This window comes from Bos mutus, chromosome 15, assembly GCF_027580195.1.
Source record: "Bos mutus isolate GX-2022 chromosome 15, NWIPB_WYAK_1.1, whole genome shotgun sequence".
NCBI lineage: Eukaryota > Metazoa > Chordata > Mammalia > Artiodactyla > Bovidae > Bos > Bos mutus.
Window position 1 is genome coordinate 2,745,040 of NC_091631.1, and position 24,938 is coordinate 2,769,977.

Below are 24,938 nucleotides of genomic sequence, written 5' to 3' on the forward strand. Positions count from 1 at the left end.
TAACCTATTACCACCTCTGCTGGGAGTGGGGAATAAAAACTCAGGCTGTAAAGATCAGGGAATAAGTTGGCAAATCTTGACAAAATACACAGGATTCCTAAAGCTGGTGTTGAGAGACACCAAGAGGCTTCAAAAGTGTTACTAAATCAGTACCAAGAAACAAGATATATGGACTCTGTAGATCCTTCTTTTTAACACCTTGTTTTAGTTAAGGGCGGAGGAATGTTTTAAAAAGAGCACATTGCTATCGATATGAGAAAGGGTCCATCCGTTTCATTCTCTCATCTAAACCTCATGTACACAACAATGCCTGATACCTGGAAGATGCTGAGGAAATATTTATTGAATGAGATAAAACAAATGGACCAATCCAGGGAGAGGAGAGTAACGTTTGTGTGTAGCTCAATGCCAGCGGATAATAAATTTAACAGAAATGAAGGCTATTCACCAATAGCCAGCATTTTCTACATTTAAAAAAGACACTCAAGCAGGGCTACCGAATCTCTCTATAAAGCAAACTCTAAGAGCTTTCCGGCTCTGCGCTTCACCTTTCTAAAACTACAACTGCCGGACACAAATCAAGCTTTGAAAGGTATCAGCTACAATGCTAAGATGTCCTGGTCTTACTAGTCCAAGAAAGTTTTCATACCGGAGACCTAGTTCAACAAAATTGAGATGTGAGCATCACCAGCAATAGCTATACATCTTTAATCTAAAGACTAGGCATACAAGAAGCGTTTTACATCCGTTCTCGTCTTAACAAGCTAACAAGGCCCCTTTTCAGAGGTCTTAATCCTTGGCCTCTACACTGTAGACAACCCCTGGTAATCTGAGTACTTGCTACCCACCCATGCTACTTGGTAGGACACGGAGGAAGCGATGGGCCTGCCCCTTACCGTCTTACTAAAGGATGGCAGACAGCCTGAGAAGCAACCTCATGGCCCAGTGAGTCTTTTTATTCTTCATTTCCGTACTTATTAGGATGACAGCTGGAGTTGGTAGCTTCTAATCTACTCATAAATATGTTCAAGAGGGTCATGTATTGCAGAGCTCTACTCAACGTTAGTTTTGACAGATGTCACAAAAGAATCCCAGTGACTAAGAAATTTATTAATTCTTTATACTTCAGTTTCCTATCTAAGTTAAGCAATAAGCTTCCCATGCTCTACATTTGATTTTTAAGAATCTTCGGAGGAAAAGTGTTTCATATATAATTAAAAGAATGTTCCTTGTTAAGAGCTGGCATTGGGCTCAAAATTAATCCATGCTGGTACAATCCCCTTCTGGGTGCTCTGGAGAGAAAAAGGACACTGATATATAATGAAGTAATCGAGATGAAAAGGAGAGAAGAGATACAAGCTTAAAGTGAAGAAATGACACAGACCCCCCACATACACACTTTAAAAACTTTATTTGTATAAAAACTCATTTGTTTTTAAAGCATTAACAAGAGAGAAAGAAAAACAGGAAAGGCCTGGCGCAGAAGACACGCCCCTCAGTGTTCGGTGGGAAGCTGGGATTTTTGGTTCTCTGAAATTGAATGTTTAGTGTTTTAATAAATGAAAATAACAGTTAAAGGTCCCCAAAAGCCTATGGCTGTTCTATTACCCACACCCCACCGACAAAAAGAGCACCAGGAAAAGAGCAGAAAAAGACGAGAAACCAAGAGTGGAGCCAGGGCTGGACGGGCCGTCTCCCCTGTGCAGTACGCTTAGTCAGAGAGGAAGAGGCTCCTTTTTGCCAGAAAAGGAGTGGGAAGCAATGTGAGGAGGCAAAGGGGTAAATAAGGAACTTTAATGCATAGGAGAAGGGGGGTTGGGGGGTGGGTTGTGCACTTTTCTCCTACCCCAAAGCCTCAATATATTAGGGAAGGGGGAGGGAGGAGAATAAAGATTTCCAGTTGCATTTGAACAGCGCTTTTAGATTGAGGGGAGGAGTAAAAAGTAAATAAGGGACAGGGTTTAAAAAAAAAAAAAATCAACCGCATAGCAGCCGATTCCTCTAGCCCAACCTGCAAATATACACTAACAGGAGGAGGGAAGGGGCGGGGCAGGCAGGGCGGGGCGGGAGGCGGGGATGGACACGCCTTCCCTGTCACCCCTTCAGAGGTGATGGTGATCCTGGGCAACCAACCTCATCTGGAGACTCATCAGAACAGGACTTTTGCAAAACCCCAACATATACAGTTGAGCAAAAACCTTCTATGGCTGAAGTCAGAGGCTGTTCCAACTCCCAGTGGAGAGACGGAGGGTCTCTAGGTCCCTTCTCTTCTTTCTGCTATTTGGGGCCAACAGTAGGTCAAAAAGCAACAAAGTATAATTTGCAAAATCATGAGAAATGAGACTGCAGAGGCAAAGAAAGGCACATGGAAGGGAAGGAGGAGATGCACCCCAGGCCAAAGGCACAAAGACGAGGCAGAGCCAGGGGCAAACCCCACCTTTTCAGGGTAGAGGGGGCAGGAGTATGTACATCAAGTCCTTTAGTCAGCCAGCCAGTCCAGGGTGGGGCGGGGGCAGCACGGGGCTGCAGGGGTGAGGACAGGAGACAGCAGGGCAGGGGGAGCCAGCTGGGAAGCTTCCTGCCAGTTTCGGACTAAGTGAATCATGTACATTCCTACTAGCTCCTCCCAGAGGCTCTTCTCCTCCCCGAAGACATCTTTCTGCTCCTTTGCACCCAAAAAAGTCTTCCTTGACACGTTCTCCTCTTTCTATAGCCTCTTGCAAACAGCCAGGCCGAGTCAGCAGACATTGCCACGGACTGGGGGAGGAGGGTTCGGGACAGCCTCAGGGGGGCAGATGCGGCAGCCGGGGTTGGCAGGAGGCTTGGGAAAGAGATGTGGGGTGCAGGTCCTTGGGTGGTCCCGCCCCACAGAGGATCAGGGCAAGGTCTCTTACTCTCCGCTCTAGGAAACCTTCACTTACTCAAGGGCCCTTGCCAAGTGGGATGTGCCAATGTTGCCGGCCTTCTTTGCTTCAAAAATAGTCATTAGGAATAAAAGAAGAGCTCACACTTTCCATTCTCAAAAAAAAAAAAAAAGTCCCTTCCCCACCAGGAAAAGAAAAATCTTGATTAAGAATCATCAGTTTATCAGATTGCTGGACACGGCATGTATAGCATGTAACTTCCGGTTCTTTCCAAGGTTTCCAGTGAAGGTTCCCACTCTCTCCCTCCCTCCACCAAGGCCAAGAGTTCCAGGGAGAGCTGGCAAAAAGAGCTAATCTGCAGCAGTTTCTCAAGATATGTCTATAACTGAGTCAGGCTTCTCGGGAGTGACTGGAGGGGTCTGGAGGGGGGAAGAGGGACAATTAAGCTTCACTGGAAGCAGTTAGGGAGTTGATGGAAAGAAGGCAGCCACTTCAGGGCCATCAAGGCAGGAGGCAGCCTGGCAGTTGGCACAACAGTCCAGCGAAGAAAGGGAAAATCATCAGTCCATTTCACCACCAAAAAATAAAAGTACATATATTATAAGCCCGGATGTAGCGGAGAGAGTGGTGCTAAATCTTCTGCTGTAGGGAAAAAAAAAGAGAAAGACATGTTAGTAAGGTTGGCAATAAGGAGAACCAAAAGACAGAGGAACAAATCTGGAGGGAAGGAAGTGGCATAAATGGAAAATCAGATCACCAGCGGCCTCTTAAGAGGTGACAATCACAGAAGCAGCGCCCCTACACCCCACGTGGCCGAGAGCAATCAGATCCGCATGATTGGCAAACCGCTGGCACACAGAGCCTCGTTCCTCGAGGACCATCTTGGGGGTGGCTAGGACATACCATGGCAGGGCAAGACATGGGCTCCCCCTCATCATCCAAAAACAACACATCCAACTCCTCCTCCAGAGATTCCTGCCCCTCGTCCTGCTGTGAAACATGCGATGTGTTAGTAGGAGAGCAAGGAAACAGGAACCTCACGAATGAGTGCAGACCCAGGGAAAACCCCCACATCTGTGAGGTCAAACAGAAGGAGGCAGCAGTAGTGAGGGAACGGCAAGATAGTCCAGAAAAGTCAGGAAGAGAAAGCGAGTGCTGTGAGGGAAAATCAGCTGGCATTAGTCACACACGCAACACATTCACAACCTTGCTTCTCCCATCTCGACCATCACAGAATTAACGGCCCAAGAAATCTCAACATGAATCAAAAGTCCTACTTTTTCCCAAAAAAAAAAATGCCTCAAGAAAAGGATGCCATCTTCCACTATACCCTCTTCTCCTAATTCACAGAATATGCAGGCTTCAAAACAGAAGTGGCCTGAGAGGGGCAACAGTACATAAAGAGGATTTACCATCAGGGGTGCTCCCTTCAGTGGCTCCATTTCGCCTAGGTCTCCGGGTCGGTCCAGTGTTCTGTTGTGGTCCCCTCTTTCATTGAGTGTGGAATAGTTGTTATCTAGTTTAAAAAAAGAAAAGGAAAACTGTACACAGAGAGACGGTGTCCCCTCCAGAAGGGCATTACGGTCTGGCAGGCCTGGACATAAAAAACGTACATCTCCCTGGGAGGGCAATACATGCCGCATGTGATAATGAAGCTAAACTGAAGAGACCTATCTATGCAGAGAACTGGGGTTAGGAGAAGACATGAGGTGAGGCAAGCTGCAATCGTAAGGCAAGACCTAACGAAGTAGCCAGGACTTCAACCAAGCCTTTGGGGAGAAGACAGCTTAGAGAGCAGTTGGGAAGGGCATTCTAACAGGAGACATCACAAGAGCAAAATAAAGAGAATACGGAGTGAAGAGACAGGCCAGCAAGTAGACCAGGCGGGCTGCGGCACGGAGAGCCGGCCGGCCAGCCGCTGCAGCAGGCTGTGAAGGGACACAAACGAACTTCTGCGGTGACACAGAGGCACAGAGTGGTTTCTTTTTAGCCTCTGAACATTTGGAAATGTGGCGAAAGGTAGACAGATCAGGTTTTACTAAATCTCTTCAAACCCCTCCAGTGAACATGCAGCCAGCGCTCTTGAGGACGGCAAACAGCCAGGCTGCTGGAGAGAAGTGCGGTGCTGGACAGTCCTCGTCCCAGTGACCTGCTCCTCCACATGCTTAGGCACGGATTAATCACCTACCTAACGATTTCGTATTTGATCCCATACTGCTCATCTGAATTTCTTCCCGATCAGGTTTCTTATCTATAGGGAGTCAGAAAGTTATCCAGGTCAAAAACCGACTCTTCAAACTTTACACTCATCATAAAATCACTCTCGGTCTGTCTCTCCTTACCCTCCCTCTCATCAAAGTTTTACTGAGCACCACCCACAACTGCCAAGCTCTAGATAAAAGAGATCCCTCTCCTACAGACTCTAATATAAGAAACCATTCACTCTACGCCAGGGGGCTTCAAACCATTAGGTCTCAAAGCTCCTTTATATTCTTAGAAATTACGAGGCTCCAAAGAGCGCTCACGGGTGCAGGTTACTTGTATTAACAGTTATGGCACTAAGAAATTTTAAATACTCATTTCATTTAAAAATAACAGTAAACCTATTCCATGTTAACATAAATCATACTTTTAATTTTTAAAAAAAGCATTATTTTACATTTTTGCACATCTTTGGAGTTGGCTTAAGAGAAGGTAGCTAGACTCCCATATTTGCCTTTGTAATTCAATCTGTTGGGATGTTATTTAGGAGAAGGCAATGGCACCCCACTCCAGTACTCTTGCCTGGAAAATCCCATGGACGTAGGACCCTGGTAGGCTGCAGTCCATGGGGTCGCTAAGAGTCGGACATGACTGAGCGACTTCACTTTCATGCATTGGAGAAGGAAATGGCAACCCACTCCAGTGTTCTTGCCTGGAGAATCCCAGGGACGGGGGAGCCTGGTGGGCTGCCGTCTATGGGGTCGCACAGAGTTGGACACGACTGAAGCAACTTAGCAGCAGTAGCAGCAGGGATGTTATTTTGGATGAACTGTATGAAGAAAATCCAGCCTCACACAGATAAGAAGTTGGAAAAGGGAGGAGAATTTTAACAGTCCTTCAGATGATGGTGACCATTCTTTATAGTATACTAATACTCAACAAGTAGAGTTTTCTTTAAGGTCAGCACAATGTGGAATCTGAATCCAAACCAACGCTCTCTTCATCTTCTGTTAAATTAAAACCCATTTGTCTGTTTTGCACTTTGAATGGATCAATTAACCCTGTATGATTTTGAAAATCATGCATTGGTCACCTGGAAAATATACTGGTTCACAGTTATGCAGATCTTCTAAAGTTAACACATTTCATGATATAATATATTAAAAAAAAAATCACACTCACTAAAATCACCAATGAGTTTATCAAAAAGTACATTAAATATTAGGATTTTACCAGGCTCACAGTGGCAGATACAAGTCTTCCAAAATTAAAATTTTCACTTGAAAATTCAGGCAGCAAGTACTTGTCAGTTACTTTTTCCCAAACTGACAAGCTCTCTGCATTCATTTTTAAGTAAAAATGGTGTTTCCAAAAAAAAAAAAAAAAAAAGGTGGCTTAGTTCACCTAGTAACTCAAACAGCACAATTCTCCCCCTCAAGATAACCGTCAGGCTCTGGTGCGCTGCGGGCGCCGTGTGAGCACTCCCTACAGCATCTACGCAGAACATCAAGGAATCCTCAAGAGTAGAACCCATAAAATCAGTAACTGTTACAGTTCATCAAGTACGTTCTGAAGTGAGACTGGCTGGTTTCCCCCCACCCTGCCCAAACTGGCTCCTCTTGTAACAGCAAGTAAGTGGCAACAAAGACTCCAATAGCTGGCCTGGTTTGGGATCACTGCCTGGTTTGCGCTCTGCCCCCAGCAATAGAGCAAGCACCCCCCCATGCTTCTGTACCGTCAGTACCACGCCAACAGATTTGATGATCCTCAGACCACATTTCAGGCAAAACCCCAGTGTCGTTAAGACAATAAGGACTATAAAAGACACAAGTGACAATCACGTCACAAAACAAGATATGTCATTTGTCTTTTGAAGAAAGTGTTTGCTCACACGGCAGTATTTAAAAGACAGAACCCAGAAGAACAGAGCTATCTCTGGTAACAAGTAGTTTTTGTTGTCCCTTTCCTGGTTTGCCTGTACTTTCTAATTTTTCAACAGTAAACGTACACTACTTGGTATTATATGAAAATTTAAAAGGGAAGAACAATCCTTTTGCAATATTCAGATCTCCCTTAGACTGATGATAGGGTTATGTCCTGATAACCTAAGCAGAGAAACCAGAGCAGGGCTCACTATCGGCCATCTGTAGTCCACAGGCAGAGTCGGGGGTCACACCCAGGCCAACTGCCTGTCTTATCTTCTGATGCTCTCCTATTTTGTAAAGGCCCGTGCTATAATCCCGAGGTGAAGTATAACTCTCCTCCACCAAAAGACAAGCTTGTTCAGAAATAAATGCACATCTTATTCAGTTAGATGGAGGCCCACTAGAGAACAGCAGAGGTGGAGTGAAAACAGAGAGGTGCGTCCCTCGCCCTGTACCTGATCTCTGGCTCCGGTCAATGAGAGGGAGCGTGCTGTCATCATAGGAGTGGCTGCTCTGGCTCCGAGAAGCATTGTTCAGGCTCACCTGGGGGCACACGCGAAACGCAGTCACGTCGCAGAGTACCGAATTCACCCACGCCCTGCTCCTCAATGGGCCCAGACTTTAGGGCCTTATTCCCAAGTACAGTTCTTACCAAAAGGTGACTTGCACGGGTTAAACAAACACCTATATACTGAGACAAAGTAGGATGCGATGGCTTTGATCTGTGTTTCTGAACCAATTACAAAGGTACCAAACGCTCACACTATCCAAAGGAAATACAGTCTCAGAAAATGGCAAACTCCTTCAAAGGGCCACCGGTCAACACTGCCAGCAGCACTCACACTGCGCTACAACACAGCGCAAGACCAGGACTACTTCCGGCACCATTTGGGGGGAAAAGTAAATAAATGATTTCTTTACACAGAAACGTGGGTCAAAAGTAGACTCAGTGTGACAGAGAAACAGAAGCAGCAAAGAAAGAAGCATTACCTGAAACCAAGGGGAAGAGAGGGGAAAGCCTCAGTCCCAAGAGTCACTCTACCTGAAAGTCTGACTTCTTCCAGCCTTCCTTCTCCAGTGGCTTCCGCAGCTCCTTATACCCCCAGATCGTCTGTAACACAAGCGCGGCTGCTCGAACTTCTTTTTCTGAGCGGTTCCTTTTAGGGAAATAAAACCAGATGGAATGTGGATGTAAGACCAGCAAAGAAGCTGAGAGCATGTCCTCTCTAATACAATGTAACATAAGAATATAAGTCCCCAAATAGGCAAGACCAGGTTTTCACCAAGTCCAGTATTTTAACTCAAACAGTAACAAAAAAATGTCTGACGGAAGAGTCTTATCAATTTATGGGTCAACATTAAGACAGAAAAGAGAGCAATATCTCCTTCATTCTTTACAGGTAAAAAAGGGAAAACAGCCTGCAGAATCGACAGGGCAGAGCCCCTCCCCAGCGCCCTCTCCCGCACTCACGTGCCCCAGCTGTGACCGGTAAGTGTTACTCTCACCCTGATTTGTTGATCAAAACCAGCTTCTCAATACCCTGGGTCTCCCGGAGCTTTTTGGCAGCCTCCAAGTTCTCAGCGATAACTTCGTTGATGGTGTTCAGAATAGAGACCACAGTGTCCTCAGAGAAATTCTGCGAAGAGCTCTGCTGCCCTCCTGGCAGATTCTTGACCAAGTTAGGAATGGCATGTTTACCTACAGCGGTAAGACGGGAGGCATGTACACAGGGAGAGCCAGCGGAGCCAGGCTCTGAGGAGCCCAACACTCACTGCACTGACCATATCAAGAGCGGGGACCACCCATGAGAATCAGCTTCATGCTCCTGTAGGACTGTCACTTCAGAAGGGCAAAGGACCAGGAACAGCCATGAATGCACTGTCCTTCCTGTCTGTCTACTTATTCTCCCCTTCAGTCACATTAAAACAATCTGGATACTTTATGTCAAATACGCTACACGGTCCCGGCAGGTCTCTTGGTGAGAAGGGCGCATTGAATACTACAGTAGTTTAATACAACAATCACTGTGAATTTGAAAAAAAACAAAAACTGGGCTCTGCTTTATTAACTCTGGAGAAATTACTTAACGTCCTGACCCTCAGTTTTCTTTTTCCATTTAAAAAAAAAAGAAAAAGTACCTTTGTAAAACAGTGACATTTAAATGAGAACATACAGATATGCTTAACAATCCCTAGAAACAAAGTACATGCTCAACAAATAAGGTATGATTTTTCAACTTTTAAAGAGTCATCACCTCTTCTCTTTCCAAGAACCATTAGAATATAATCCTCTCTAATGCCCCAGATTCACAAACTATGGAGGACTAGGATTCTTCCTCAGCTGTTTCAACAAATAAACTCAGCACCTGCTGAATAGAAGGTGCGGTAGCAGATGCTGAGGTGGCGGCTAACAGCCAGCTCCTTACCAATCAACTCTTTGTTGCGCGCATCCACAGCCAGGTTTCTCAGGGCTCCAGATGCAGCTTTCACAACCCGCTCGTGTTCATTGGTCAGGAGGTCAGCAATGGCGGAAAGAGCTTTCTCTTGACGCAGAGCTGAGCGGATGTATCGACCATACTACAAGGAGCACATAGAAAGAAGCAGAACAGATTACAAACGATAGCAAAAGAGTAAGCTAAGTCCTTCCATCCCCAAATGCATCTTGTACAAGGGTCTCACCGTCCAGCGCCCAGCACACAAGTTCTGGATGGCCCCAGCTGACGCTTCTAGGATGGCGGGATTCTTGCTCTCTTTGAGGAGTGAGATGTATATCCGAACCACCTCCGGCTGAAATAAAAGCTCATAACCTGCACAAGAAAGGGCAAGAAAGCAGAGGGTGCTTAGCAGTGCCTACAGAGCAGGCTCTGGCTGACTACAGACCAGTGTTAGGGTTGACTCTGGGTTGATGGGTTTATGTCCCTATACAAGCAGGCTCTCTAAACACCTTCCCCCAACCCAAGAGCAAAGTCAGATTTGACTACATGCCTCCTCAAGAATAATTCGTCCATGTCAAAAGCAGGACATGTATCAACTCATATGCAATTCCTCTCTCTCCTTCCTAGTCTCTTTTCTAGCCACAGTTTACTCTGGCCAAGCCCAGCTCTCAAGGGCTTCATTTACTCATCAACGGCACTGAAGAGTTAAAGATTTCTCATCTCAAATGATGGAGAAGGAAATGGCAACCCACTCCAGTGTTCTTGCCTGGAGAATCTCAGGGATGGCGGAGCCTGGTGGGCTGCCATCAATGGGGTGGCACAGAGTCAGACACAACTGAAGCGACTTAGGAGCAGCAGCATCTCAAATGAATTATTTCTAACTTAAGTGAGTCATCCTGCTCACCCTAACTATGATTAAGCCAAAGGGTCTCTCATAGATTTAACAACATCTAAATTTTAATATCCATGGAGAGCTGTGAATTTTGGACTCACCATATTGATGAACATAAAAAGTTCCTGGTCTAGACTACCATCAAGTCCTTACCCTCAAGTAATCTGAATAACTGCCATGACAAGAAGTCCTTTGAAAGTCACTGTTATAATATTTCAAATTTCCAAATACTTTAATCACCACTTCAAATTCCTTAAGTCGGGGGGACAGGACAGTGAACACACTGTATAACCTAGTGGTAGGCTGCCAAACAGTTCATGCGTGGACGATGTTTACGAGAACCATGGAGCCTGAGAAGAGTAAGATAACGTACCTCGAGCAGGACTAGTTCTTTTAGGGAAGTCCACTGTATCGTTTGTTGGATCCTCTGTGGGTTTTTTCCCTTTGGAAATTTAAAAAAGAAAGTGGGGGGAGAAGGAAGTTTAAGAAAGGAAGAGTCCACTCAGTATATTCTTTATTCTTCAGTCAGAATGTTCCCATCAGAGATGCATCAAGAGGGGCATAAGACAAAACAACAAAGAAACCAAGACAGGATCCCCAAGAGCAGAACACGCGCAGCAGCCGGGTGAGCTAAGGATGGCAGCTAGTGCTGCTGCTGTCCTCCGTGCCGGGAACAGGGGCTGCTGCCCAGAAACAGGTGCCGGGAGCCGCTCGCTCAGAAGAGCGCGACCAGGCTCAGCGGCCTTCCTCCAATGAATTTTCCTACATGCATCCACAGGGAAGGGTTAGGCAAGGAAATGCCAAGAACGCTAAAACCCAAACATGCAAATTAGAGGTAGGTAAGCCGCTTAAAAGATTCCACTCACCTCTGGAGAACCACTCATCTTCCAGCGCGTCACCCAAGGTGGAAAGGAGAGGAGAGAAATGAAGGAAGAAAAACGCAGGAGAGAGTTGTCAACAGGATCACGGGAAAACAAGCAGGGAAGCACAGAGGAAAAGACAAACACAGGAAACAGAGGAGGAGGGGGAGAAGGCCCCAGGTCAGCTGGGCTCTCAGCCTTCACTGCCCAACTATTGATCCTGACACCACCACCACCACCAGCACCAGCGTGAAGCACACGGCACAGGGGACATCCCCGACTGGGCAGACTCCAGCACTGCTCAGCACGCGTTCCACACGCACAGCCAGACACCTTCCTCTCCCCGTCCTGCACGAACGAGCGGGGGAGCGGGAAGCAAGCCTCACCTTTGCCTTTCTTGGCCCCAAAGCAGCTGGCAGCATGCGGCCCGGTACTGTTGGCGACGCTGGGAGGCGCCTCCTGGTAGCGCTCTGCTTGCGGGATCTCCCGGTGAACTTGATAGGACAGGTTCCGAAGGAGGCAGACGCAGTTCTCGACAAGCTTGGGGTCACAAAGAAAAGGTCCGGTGAGAGAGAACGACAGGGGATCTTCCAGCACGCACAGGTTTCCACGATGATCCTCAAAAGCACAGCCCAACTCATTATCTCCCATAATGCCTCTTAAGTGCCCCCAAGCTTCTCAGATTCTTTCAGCCTCAGGCTAATAAAGGTTTATGCTACCATTTGGTGTGCAACATAAAACTCAACGTCACATTGACTTTTTCCTAATTAGAAAAAAATGGAAGTATGGCTAAACAGCTCTAAAATATGTAGGTAGAGGAAATTCCAAAGCAAACAGTTTTCCTCTAAGGTGAATACCCACTTTAAGGAGGGGGCCGGTACAGGTATCTAACGTTATTTGAAAGCCTGAGATGATAGGTCTGTCTTACGGGTACCTGACCTACCTTGCTATCCGAATCTTTCTGTCCAATCTCAGCCTGGACAATGAAAATGAGAGCATCCACCAACCCATCGCACTCCCGAAGTTTCCGGCGTGCTTCACTCCTCTCCGAGCTGACATTCCTGAGGGGAAAGGGGAAGCTTCGAGATGCCTGAACTCCAGAAAGCCTCTCTTAGTACCCCTAGGCCCTGCAAGCCTCCTTACTGCCTTTCCACGGTCACAAACAAAGAGTATCTGTTAGGGGAGGCACTAAAGCTGACGGAGAGCAGACGTTCCTGCTTTCAGGACACTTATGACCAGGCCAGGGGTGGGCACATAGATGGAGTAGACCAACAGCAACAACGTCAGACAGAACAGACGCTGCTCGTGGGCAAGCGCAAATGTCGAGTGGCGGCAGGGCACACAGGCACATGTCCCGAAGAGAGAACACACTGCAGCTTATAGGACACAAGACAGAGAACTCGGGAGAACGTTCTGGAAGACAAACACCTGAGTCTGGCCTCAAAACAGAAACAAGCAGCTGCGCCCTGCAGACAGGGAAGGACTCTGCCCACTCTGTCCTTCCAGTATGCTGCACCCATGTGCTGCATGTATCGCAGTCTGACTTGAAACACAATTAAAGGCACAGACACACACAAGCCCAGGACTAGACAATGGCCTTACACCGTTGGTTTTGAACAAATTATATTAACAAAGTCAAAGAGGCACAGAAGTGAGGAAGATGTGTGGGAACCGCAAGTAAAGCATACAGTATGCCAGGGGGTAGCAATGGGCAGACGCACAGGACAGGGTCATGGACGCAACACAGACCGGAACGGAGCCTAAACGACAGACTACGGGATTTAACGTGCTTCCAAAGCAGTTTCAGTCTTTAGAAGCCCAGTCGTCCCACGCTCCCAGCCCCTCTGTTACCTGAGGCAGCCGGCGGTATTGGTGAGCACGGACTCCCACTCGACGTGGCGTGGCTTACAGTCTTCGCTAGGTTCCCGCTCCCACCCCGAATGGGGAATGATCACTTCATCCGTTAAGGCGTGCAGCGCGTGGTCCACGATCTCCATTTTTATGGAGTCATGGGATGAGAGATTCCACAGGGTTCCTGGCAGAGACCACTCATCAGACAGTTCTCCAGCACCAAGACAGTACGTCTGAAGAATGCCAAAGAGAAACCCCTTTCCCAGCATTTCTCAGTCTTCCCCAATGACCAAATACCTTGTAACGATATTCAAGCTTTAGTTTGTTACTCATGACAACGTGTTTTACATTATGGCTCAATACAAACATACACATCATGAAGTAAGGTTTCTAAAACAATAATTACTATAAGCAATACTTTCTGGGCCCGCTATACCCATTTGTTAATCTCACCAGCACTGACATTTTGGGCCAGATAATTTTTGTTGTGGAGAGCTATCCCGCCCATCATTAAATGAGTAAATGTCAGGAGAAGGCAATGGCACCCCACTCCAGTACTCTCGCCTGGAAAATCCCATGGACGGAGGAGCCTGGTAGGCTGCAGTCCATGGGGTCGCTAGGAGTTGGACACGACTGAGCGACTTCACCTTCACTTTTCACTTTCACGCATTGGAGACGGAAATGGCAACCCACTCCAGTGTTCTTGCCTGGAGAATCCCAGGGACGGGGGAGCCTGGTGTGCCGCCGTCTATGGGGTCGCACAGAGTTGGACACGACTGATGCGACTTAGCAGCAGCACAGCAGCAGCAGGCCTTCACTCATTAGACACCGATGGCACTCTGTCCCAACCCCCAAAGCCCCAGGTTCTGACAACCGAACACCTGCACACACTGCAATGTCCTCTGGGGGCAAGCTCGCCCCGACTGAGAATGATCATCTGTGCTGTTTCTCTTCCTTTCTTTCTCTTGGGCTGCAGACTGTGATCCACACAGGCTAGCGGAACACGCCCCAGTCACCTCAGAACGACTACTGGGCAGTGACACAGGTCCGCCGTCACCAGCTCCTGTGAGTTTAAAACAGGAGCCAAGGATCTGGAATTTTAAGGGAAGTCTTCTGCGTTTAACACATTAGCAAACAATGCTTTAAAATCAGACTTCCCTGGTGGCTCAGACAGTAAAGAATCTGCCTGCAGTATAGGAGACCCAAGTTCAATCCCTGGGTCAGGAAGATCACCTGGAGAAACGAATGGCAACCCACTCTGGCGTTCAAAATCTGGAAAACCTTGCACAATCTCTGACCCTAAACCTAGAGGCTCCCCCTCGGGCCTGGAACTCACCAGTAATCACTTCAGTGAGGTCCATGTCACGAGCCTTTCGGAGCAATCGCACGAGAGCAGGAACACCATCACAGTTTTTTATAGCGATCTTGTTATCCTGGTCACGCCCAAAAGAGATATTCTTGAGAGCGCCACAGGCTCCAAGGTGCACTTCCTTTTTGGGGTGGTCTAACAATCCCACCAGCACTGGGATGCCCTTGAGCTTCCGGACGTCCGTCTTCACTTTGTCGTTGCGGTAGCACAAGTGCTGCAGGTACGCAGCCGCGTTGGACTTGACGGCGTCCAGGCGGAACCCCAGCATGGCGATCACCTCGGGCAGCTCCGGCTGTCTCCAGTTGGGGGGCGGGGGCCCGCCCTTGCGCAGGCTGTCCAAGCTTGCCAGACTCCCTCGTTCGTGCTGGGCCAGAGGCGCCCAGTAGTACTGGTCTGATGGCACCTCCTCACCAATCATGTCTTCATAGCTCCTGCGGTGTCAGAAGGACCAAGAGAGAAAAAAGAATACACCGAGGTGTCATGCATGGTTCTTTGGAGAGCTCCCATTACCCCTCATCTTCAAGGAAGGAAGAACCCCAGCTCTAGTATACTAGATCTCATGTCTCCTTTGCATAAAGAATATACTGATCGATTTTTCTTAAAGAGATAAGACAATAATTTTACAGGCATCTGCGATTAGATTAAAGCTATCATTTTTTTCTGTGACGTTTACTAGCAACAAACATTTGGACAGTTGATCACAAAAAAGAACCAAATCCTGACTGCTTAGTGCTTGAATGGTACCTGATACCTAGTAAGTTCTCCAGATAGAGACTGAAATAAACCTTCAGACAGCAGAGTTAATGAAACCAACGAACTTGGCAGCAGAGAAATCAGGGAACAACGTTTGACACCAGCTCTCGTGAGGCATTTACACACAGGAAACAGCTGATGGGATAAGGCTCTTAAACACATTTCACCTGTAAGCCTGTCCTTACCCTATTTTGGGAATTATTTTTTAAAGCGAGAAAGCGAGATTCTTACAGAGTCTCTCTTTTTTTGCAAGTAACGGCAGTAGAGGACACAGAGGACTTAGCTTTGGTACTGACGAGCTGTAAGCTTGAACGTGAGTTTGCACAGTTCATCCCAAGGTCATCTCTGCTACTCAACAAATGGGTTTGAGACAGGATTTCTAGTCTCCAATTTCTAAAGACAACACTTCCAGTTCTGCCAAAATACACTCTAATGGCCACCATCACATTTGGGATACCCAGCCACTGAGAAAAGAGCCAGAGCCAGAGCCACCGAAGGTGAAGAAGAATCTAACCCGGGACAGGCTTCCTCCTCGGTGCTACCGACCACCACTAGAGGGTGAGTCTGTCACACTGTTATTTACTCCTAACAGCCAGGAAGGAAGAGACCCATCATCTGCGAGCTCATCTCACTCAGTGGCTCCCGCAGGAGAGGGGAGAATCCATTGTGTGGAGCACTCCAAAGAAGCCTCTCGTTTACTCCACAAAACCACTGCCCCTGTCAGCAAACCCTCGAGGTTAGCCTGAGCAGAGGGCCGGCCTCAGAGCTGCCAACGTTACGCTCAAATACAGTTCAAATGGGCAAAGCAGTCAGTCAAAAAAAAAAAAAAAAAAAATCACTATTTTTTAATATCACTGAAACAAAATACACAGGTTATATAGCTAAGTGTTAAGAGTAGGCTGCTAAACAGCACATCAAGTAAGATTCCATTTCAGAAGGGAAAAATAAGGTCAGAGTGTGTTTACTTGTGTAAGGAAAAGAACACAAAAGAAAAGCATAACAATGTTAAGGGAAGTGCTTTATCAATGGATGGTTTGATGGTTTTACTCTTATTATTATTTTAATATAAAGCAATTGCAGAACAATCACCATAACGATTTTGGTCACTTTTACAAGTGGGTCATGACATTCTTTCCTTTGTCTTACAAATAACAAAGCTGTGCCCAGAAGGATTAGATGACTGCCTTCGGCTACATGGCTAATGGCAAAGGCACGGCTAGAACCCAGGCCTCAGGTCCAGAGCTTCCTCCACTCATCTCTCGGCCCCGCGGTTTTCACTTGACCTTGCAGTGCTCTCTGAGGCCGAGAACAGGAAGGAGCAAATGTTCTTGGCTAGTCGAGCAGGTTTCTAAGTCCAGTACCACCCTGGGATAAACCCAAGAACCAAGCCAAAGCCTCTTTATGTCAACTGCTCCAACCAGGGACAAGTGAATGACCTAGCCACCAGCACTCACTCAACCCACTCAGTCCACTAATGAGGAAGTCAGGAAAAGCACGCCTGTCGCCAGGAGAAGGTGCCGCCACCCGAGGCCGCCTCCTTTGGTGATGGCTGTACCTGGTGTGCCCCCCAGCCCCACCCCGGGAATAAAACATGAGTCACATGGGAGCTGGATTGCTGTCCAAAAGATTCCTGAAAGGTGAGTGACTCAGGCTTAGATAATGGGGCCTCTAGCCTGGGCCCAGCCCCGTCTGCTGTTAACCAAAGCTACCTAATATGAGTAAAATGAGCACCAAGGCATCTGCTTTAGAAAGTCATGACCTCACACAGAAATTCAGCAACAGCTGGTAGGATATTCTTACCATTAAGACATCCGTAAATCTTCTCCTAGAATTCTTATTTCTCTTTGCTCAGAAAACACTGCTCTCTGATTTATTCTAAAACAAGGTTGGCAGCCCATGGGCCACATGAGCCCTGAAACTAAGAACGGTTTTCACATTTTTTTTGTGGTTTTTGCTCAGTCACTAAGTCATGATCGACTCTTGTTGACCCCATGGACTGCAGCATGCCAGGCTCCCCTGTCCTCCACTATTTCCCAGAGTTTGCTCAAATTCATGCCCACTGAGTTGGTCATGCTATCTAACCATATCATTTCATATTTTTAAAAGGTTGTAAAATGAACAATGACATACAACAAAAACAATATATCATTTGCAAAGCCTAAATCAGTTCCATGGTCCTTTATAGAAAAGGTTTAGGGCTTCCCTGATAGCTCAAATGGCAAAGATTCTGCCTTCAATGCAGAAGACATGGGTTCAATCCCTAGGTCAGGAAGATCCCCTGGAGAAGGGAATGGCAACCCACTCCAGCATTCTTGCCTGGAGAATTCCATGGACAGAGGAGCCTGGCGGGCTACAGTCCATGGAGTCCTCCCACACGACTGAGAGACTAACACTTTCACTTTCAACTGTCCATCCGGCTCCTAAAAGCCTAAAATCCTTAACCTTGTTCTTAACACCAAACAAGAAGTGGAAGAAATTCACAAGAACAAGTATTCAATAGCTTCAGATATCAGGTTCCAAACGGGGGCGTCAAATCTTAGGCAGAAAATAAACCAACTCTTGACACAGAACCAAAGGCCTCTCCTCAGGACACAGACCAATTAACTGTCACGGGTTGTTTTCTATAATTAGAATATATGATATTTATAATGAAAAGGAGACCAAAAAAGTCAAGTCAGTATTTAGTAAAATCAGAAGAGGGACGATGAGGATGGTCTCCTACAGACACAGGCCGGGGAGGGGCCCAACTGCCTGCGCTCCCCGCGAGGAAGCGCGCCCCTTCCGTCTGCCAGAGGCGCCCCGCCGCCCTCCTCCCTGCCCACCTGAGGCGCCGCCGCGGGTCAGAGGGCGTCCCCGTCCGCCGGCCCGTGCCGTAATCGGACATCATGCCGTAATCCACGTCATCGTAGCCCATGCTTCGCTGGTCGTCCTCCAGCCCGTAGGGCTCCGGATGGAAGCGGTGCAGGTCCACGCTGCTCCCGCCCACCCGGACCTGGGGCTGCGGCCCGTAGACGTCCTGCCGGCTGGGCGCCCGGTAGCCTTCCATGCTGGGCCGGTACCGCTCCTCGATGCGGGTCACCCGCGACAGGCTGCCGTAGTTGTCGCCGCTCCCGGGATACCCGTCCTCGTAGTGGCGGCTGTATCCGTCGGGCGGGTAGTGGAAGTTCCTGGGGAGGGTGGCCGTGCCTGCTTGCCCCACGTAGGGACCAGGGCCCCCGTTGCCGTTCTTGCGGAAGTCACGCCCCAGAGTCTGGATGTAGCTGTTCGACACCGCCGAGGCGTCTACAGGCAGCCCGTCGGGCCCCATAGGGACTGGCTGCACCGTCCGCGTCGTCACCGTCTTCACCACTTTCTTGACCTTCGAGTAAGGAAACAGAAAACGAACGTTAATGACGTGAACAAATTAAGCGTAAACTCTAGACCCCTCTAAGAAATAACCCTGTGTCCCCAGCTTGCTTTCCCTAGAAATGCCGAGCAATCTCACCGCCTCCCCGTCGATCTTCCGGGAAGTCTGCCGGGAACAACACCGCACTGGCAGTCACAGTGCCTCAAGGAAAGCTGCTGAGACTCCCTTCCTCATTCCATCAGGTTTTCTCATATCTCTTCCAGCTTCCCTGTGCAGCCCGGGAGCACTTTCTCTACGCTTCACTACAGATCACTGGCACTTCTGCCACCCTAGTGAACTGCCCAGCCCTTCCCCCTGATAAAGGCCACAGGAAGACCTCCGCCCTCACCCCAGACCTCACACAAGGCTCAGCTTACTGTGGTCTCTGTGCGCCGAGTGGTTCCGTCGTCCGAGGTCTCCACGGAGACCACAGACATGGCGCCCTCGGGGTCCTCTTCCGTGTAGGTCTCCACAATCTGCCCCGGCTCCTGCATCCTGGGGACAGTGCTGTACAGAAGGTGGCTGTGATCCTACACGGCAGAGAGAAGAAGCAAAGAGCCACTCCTAAGCCATATACACTAATGATCCATCCCAAGGGGCAGCACAGTCTCCCTGAAGACAACACATCTTCTGTGGGCCCAGAATTTTTAGGAGTGACTGTTCCCACTTTCCCAACTTGTACAAAAGGGCAGAAGATATAAGTTCCCAGTCCCATTCACCTAACAAACAGGAACTGAGTTAACTACAGCTACATCAGCACCCCCAGTGGCAGAGGCAGCAGACAGCACCCCAGGTCTAGTCATCCAAGTGAGCATGAACTGTGTAAAAAGCAGCTGTATCTGTATCTGAGTGATCCTTCAAATAAAACAAAGTTTACCCAATAAGAACCTTTAAGATGAACCAGAAAACCTCAGTAAGAGCCATCTTCTGAATGGCTCAATGTGATTTTTCAGATATGCCTAAGGCTCAAGACCAGCTAGATTTCAGGTAGGGATTTCTGCAAAGTAGAACCACACCCACTCTAGAAAAGGGATGCAGTAATGGAGGGATCAAACACTAAATCAATGGCCAATATAAGTCCAAAATAAAACCATATATATACTTTGAAGCTCCACTTTTTTTCATTTTTTTCCACTAAATGAAACTAATTAACGAGAGTTTACAACGTGCCAGGTAATTTAGAAGACACCAATATGCTCTCAAGCTGGGAAAGTAAAAAAGATATGAACAAGCAACCCAGACCTTGAACCAAAAGAGGTACCTGGGGTCCGTTGAGGCTTAGATCTGAAAATTTCTGTCGCTCAAGGTCAGCATCGCCCACAAAGCGGCCGTTCTGAAACAGAGCCCACAAGAAGACAATTCACTTTGTGGCCTTCTTCTGCTCCATCAAACACAAACGACCTTTTTCCAAACAGGAAAAGGGCTTTCAAGAAGGCATTTGTGGCCCAGAGTCCGTCTGTCAGTACAGATAAAAGAACCACATCGTGCCTTAGACTCAGCACCTCAGACGCGCAACTGGGCCTGGAGCTCAGGTGGCCTGGGCCTCTGGAACTTACGATGGTGAGGGCTCTGAGGCAGAGGTGTTTGTGCACGTTGGTCAGTTTTGTTCAGCGCCTCCCTAGCACCCTCAACAGTGCCTGCACATACTAGGCACTCAAAACTCTTTTCTGAATAAGGTAAGTGCCCTGTGAAATCTTTTTGGAAAGCCATAAGAACATAGGAAAGTTGGAAAAGCTAGGGTGGGGGGTTTCCAAAAGCCTTTACTGTTTCATGCATCTTCATGCTTTACAACCATGGGAAACGCCCACACCAGGCGGCTTTCTACAGAAAGAAGCAAGAGATAAGAGTTTCTCTTTTCAAGCAGGAAGAAAATAAGCATCTCAGCCCCCTTCAAGCAAACAAATGTCTCAGTATCTTCATCACCAATTATAAGATCCACAGAATACATTCAAAAATGCCATTCTTAAGTTGCTCCATCTGAAGCAGCAGGAAATAATCTAACGACCGTATACTATGTAAAAACACATTTGACTACTCCCCTTCACAAAGCCTACAGTGAGATCAGCCACCTTGAGAGACTCTTCCCCTACCCTACTCGCCTTACGTAGGTCATGTAATGCTGTAGGGAAAGGAAGTTAAACATTATTTTCAGGAAGAAGGAAGGGTGTGGTTTCACTGCTGAGCAGAAGTTAAAAATAAAAGAGAGAGACTCCATGTACTAAATCCTGGAATTCCCCACCACCTCCAAGGCTGAGCGCTCCTGCTCTCCTTTGCAATATATACCCCTCCAACCCTCAGCCTCTATTCTTGTTCCGGTAAAAATCCTAGAAGCCCTGCAAACACATGGCTTCCAAATTCCTGATCGTCCCCAATTGAAATTACATCCTCTCACTCAACAAGCTCCGTAGCCTGAGGGACCTTCTCCATTTCAAACATTAATAAGCAATCGTGAGCATGAGCGTTGCTCTTGATTCCCATCAGGATCTCCTAAGATGAACTCTATCAGGCAATGCCTATTACACACACACATACACACGCACACACGCGCACACACACAGACAAAACCTCAGACAGATTACATCACAGCAAAGTCAGACTACAGAAACCATAGGAAACACAAGATACTTCTCGAACACCAACTCACTTCAGAGTCACATCCGAGTCAGCCAACCCAGAGACCACTGGCTCCTGCGGTCATCTGGCTTAAATAGCAGCATGATGCTCCCTCTCCAACTCTAACCAAAAGAATTAACAATGACCCCCTTCTCCAAAAAATGACTTGAACAGCCAACAAAAAAAAGTGTGGAGCGGGAATACACAATTTACCAACACTGCCACGCCTCTGAGCAAACTGTTCTGTGAGGGAGAATGAGAATGCAAGATGTCCAACTTCCCCAACCACGAAGCAGGCATTTAATATCCTGAATTTTTTATATGGAGGAAGAGGGAAACCAGGGGGAAAAAAAGGAAGTTAACTTGAGCACAGCTTCAAATTATATGATCTGCCACTACCAGAACGGCATCCCGACCCAGAAACCCCACTGCAGCCGACAGGAAGTCAGATGGATGCTTCGAGAGAGATGTCCACGTAACTCGGCAGAGCAGCAATGTCCTGTCTTAATCAGTACCGAGCACCCTGCGAACGCGATCACTAGGCAGGGGCACGGGATGCCCGCCGTGCGGAGAGCAGCCTCCCCGAGGGGTCCGTGTCTGCGGGCAGGCCTGGCGGACGGAGGGTTACCTGGTGCCGGCGGGTGAGCGTGCCGTTGGCCAGGAGCGGGCTGGCGTCCTGCGGGGAGACGCGGACGCGCTCCAGCTGCGCCGAGACGTGGCGCCGCTCCTCCTCCAGCGCCCGGGTCAGCTTCTCAAATTGCGCCTCCTGCTCCTTCACGGAGGCCAGGATGCTGGCGGGCGACTCCACCTCCGAGTCGTCCATGGAGGTGAGGGCAGGGCAAGAGAAGATGGCCCACTGAGGGAGGGGGGGAGGGAGGAGGCCCCTCACTGCACACTACCGGGGAGGCGAGAGAGGGAAGAGAAGGGCACAGGTCAGAGAGGACAGGTGCACGATTCACCCCAGAGCCAGAGATGCCCCTCGCGGTCTGCCTGCAGCGCAGAGAGAGAGCCGCCACCAAGCCTGGGCCCGCCACCAGCGCCTGCACAAGCAGGGTCCTCTGCCCACGACCCTCTGTAACAGCGCCTGGGACCGCCGCTGAAAGCGAAGGTGCGACCAGCCCCGTGCCCTGCACGGTCAGTAAGAGAGGACGGGGCTCAGGACTGCTCACACAGGAGATTCAAGTCAGGCTCCTTTTCTCAGCGAAGCTGCAACTCCGCACCACAGACAAGCATTCAGGGTCCGGCGGGACAAGCCGCCTCTCGAGACAGAGGGGCAGGACAGATCTTAGTTCACGTCTCCCAGATCCGAACACCGAAACTGCGGCAGTGGTGACAAAACATACTAAAGGAACTTGCCAAGTCATAATACCAAGAAGGGGGAGAAGTGAAAAAATATTCCCACCGTCAAAGGCAGGAAATACAACTAAGGCCCTCAAGTTGAGTACATACATAAAGGGGCTTTTCTACTCTTCAAAACTGTACTACAATATTGAAGGCCGAATGTGTGCCTTGGCTAACGGACAAGAAAGCAGCAGAATAAAAAAGACTATGTGCAAACAGGAGCCATTTTCAGTGACCTCCACATCTCTTTGTGGAGTAGGAAAAGGAGCCATCATATGAAACTATAATAAAGTTATCCCTTCTAGCAGTTCGTAGACTAACCTTTAGTCGATGGCTGGGACTTCCTACATCCCTGTCATCCTGAAGAAAGCTCTAAATAGGCTCCATTTTTACATCTTTACTTATTCCAACTAAAGGCAAACATCCAAGCACCTAGAGAGGGTTTGTGTGTAACTACCACCACAAATCATAGTTACTCAGAACTGAAGAGTGCCCCCTACCCTGTGACGTGAACTACCGAGTTGGCTAATAGGTGGAGGGGCACCGCAGTTACACTGTTGGATTGATTAGGGATTCTCTCTTACAAGTTGGCAGTGGGAGACTTTCTGGGGGAGTCCCAGATGCACTATGTTGAAAGGTGGGTTTCAGAATAAACCCTCTATTTCCCACCCTCTCATCAACACCTCCAGAAAAAAAGCACTTAACAATTTTTTATTGTTAATAAACATATTTATATACACACCTGTTAAGAGAAGGTCGCAACTGATTGGTTTAACAGAAAACAGCCCAGGCTAGATCCAAAGTGTCATGGGAGAAGCATCCCAGCCACCACAGCAAGGAGGAAGCAGGAAGGAGAGAGCTGTAGGAATACGTGGAGGAAAAACAGGAGTGAGAGGAAAATAAAATATATCTAATGTATTAAAAAAAAAAAAACGAGCAAGGGCAGATATGGGGGAAAAAACAATCTAGGAATGGGGGTAATTTAAAACATGACCTAGAATTGCTTAATGTGACAGATGCCCTTTGGACTTTGCTGTTTTCAAATACACGGACCCTGAATGTAGTTTTCAATAAAACTGGATTCTGCGGTCATGTCAGAGTTTCCCCACCTGTACTTCTGCAGAGCACTAGGAGCAGGTTATAATACGGATAGAAATTCATTTACCCCCTGTTCCCAGCAACCAAATTGGGAAGAAAGAGAAAACTGCTTTTGGAACGCCCTTCCGCCTCCTCCCCACCCCTGAGGCAGAAACGTCCAGAGCCCAGTCCCAGCATGCCCACAAAGACGTTGGGAAACCAGTGCAATAGTCGTGCTGGGGAAGGCGTGTGGGGACTAGCCAGGCTCAGCCTTCGGCTTCAGTTCCCTTTCCCACGCTCCCCAGGGCCCTACCAAGCACAGACGCGCAGGCCTGTCTGCTTCAGTGTGCACGCAGCGTTCAGCAAGCACGAGTATCCAGAGTAACTGACAAGCAGGCGCCCAACAAACTCCTTGGGCTTCCCCGGTGGCTCAGCTGGTAAAGAATCCGCCTGCAATGCAGGAGACCTAGGTTCGATCCCTGGGTTGGGAAGATGCCCTGGAGAAGGGAACGCCTACCCACTCCAGTACTCTGGACTGGAGAAGTCCATGGACTGTATAGTCCATGGGGTCATGAAGGGTCGGACAGGCTGAACAACTTTCACTTTTCAGACGCCTTAATTAATTCTCCATCACCCAGACTCCTCCCAGTGGACCAGGCCCTCAGTCCAGGAACGCAGTCCTCCGGCCTCTGGGCTCCCACAGCCACTTACCAACCCCGTTCTTCCTCTAAATTCAAAGGCCGCTGTCGCTTTCTCAATCCCCTACAGAGCAACAGGCCATTCAAAAGTCTTTTTTTTTTTTTAAATATTCCTCCCTTTCATTTTTATTACTTAATTTTAAATACTTGTGCTTACCCACTACATCAATGACCTACGAACCTTCCATACTGAAAGGACTCAGCTCGAGAGCTTCTCCCAGGTCGGTCTGAACTGTAGTTACTACTCGGGCAGTCTCCACCCTGTAATTTTCTTTGCTAATAAAAGACCAAACTACCACTACTATCGAGCATACAATGACAACATTCCCTGTTGCAAAGAGAAACTGTCAGTCTGCCATAAAATCGCTGCCTTTTGCCCCCATGACTTTAGGAAGGGTAAGGGGGCTCTACCCAGGGCTCCAACTTGGGAAGCAGGATCTGGAGACCCGGCCCTAACTTGGAGAAGGTGAAAACATGAAGAAAGAGAAGATCAGATTCCTAGGACTAAAAGCATGGGGGAGGCTTATCTGCCCAGAACAGGGCAGAAGCAGAGCTCTGCAGGACAGAACTGGACTCAGAAGACACACCCCGTCCCGGCTCCGCCACTAGCCACCGACGGCAGCAAGGCCTGCCACGTTCTCGTCTCTAAGGCGCCAACACCACCAGCCCAGCC

General features: G+C 48.2%; 1 protein-coding gene across 14 annotated transcripts in view; it reads right to left on the bottom strand.

Annotated features, from left to right (window-relative positions):
* Positions 1-1,394: 1,394 nt before the first annotated feature.
* The window catches only part of CTNND1 (catenin delta 1), a 45,047-nt gene continuing 21,503 nt past the window's right edge, over positions 1,395-24,938 (bottom strand). For 2 of the 14 annotated variants that reach the window (XM_070383281.1, XM_070383284.1), the window contains exons 2-21: positions 23,233-23,349; positions 21,778-22,044; positions 19,798-19,869; positions 18,914-19,066; positions 17,974-18,509; positions 14,366-14,829; positions 13,030-13,213; positions 12,122-12,239; positions 11,565-11,718; positions 11,185-11,202; positions 10,692-10,760; positions 9,671-9,798; positions 9,418-9,568; positions 8,498-8,690; positions 8,034-8,148; positions 7,447-7,534; positions 5,053-5,115; positions 4,277-4,380; positions 3,768-3,854; positions 1,395-3,506 (exon numbers count right to left, since the gene is read on the bottom strand). In XM_070383281.1, the coding sequence (XP_070239382.1) occupies positions 3,495-3,506; positions 3,768-3,854; positions 4,277-4,380; positions 5,053-5,115; positions 7,447-7,534; positions 8,034-8,148; positions 8,498-8,690; positions 9,418-9,568; positions 9,671-9,798; positions 10,692-10,760; positions 11,185-11,202; positions 11,565-11,718; positions 12,122-12,239; positions 13,030-13,213; positions 14,366-14,829; positions 17,974-18,509; positions 18,914-19,066; positions 19,798-19,869; positions 21,778-21,972 (2,904 nt within the window). In that variant the 5' untranslated portion in view covers positions 21,973-22,044; positions 23,233-23,349 and the 3' untranslated portion in view covers positions 1,395-3,494. Of the gene's footprint in view, positions 3,507-3,767; positions 3,855-4,276; positions 4,381-5,052; positions 5,116-7,446; positions 7,535-8,033; positions 8,149-8,497; positions 8,691-9,417; positions 9,569-9,670; positions 9,799-10,691; positions 10,761-11,184; positions 11,203-11,564; positions 11,719-12,121; positions 12,240-13,029; positions 13,214-14,365; positions 14,830-17,973; positions 18,510-18,635; positions 18,782-18,913; positions 19,067-19,797; positions 19,870-21,777; positions 22,045-22,318; positions 22,468-23,232; positions 23,350-23,880; positions 24,018-24,938 lie in introns of those variants that run through there. The other 12 variants (XM_070383283.1, XM_070383282.1, XM_070383285.1 and 9 more) reach the window with 12 other exon arrangements.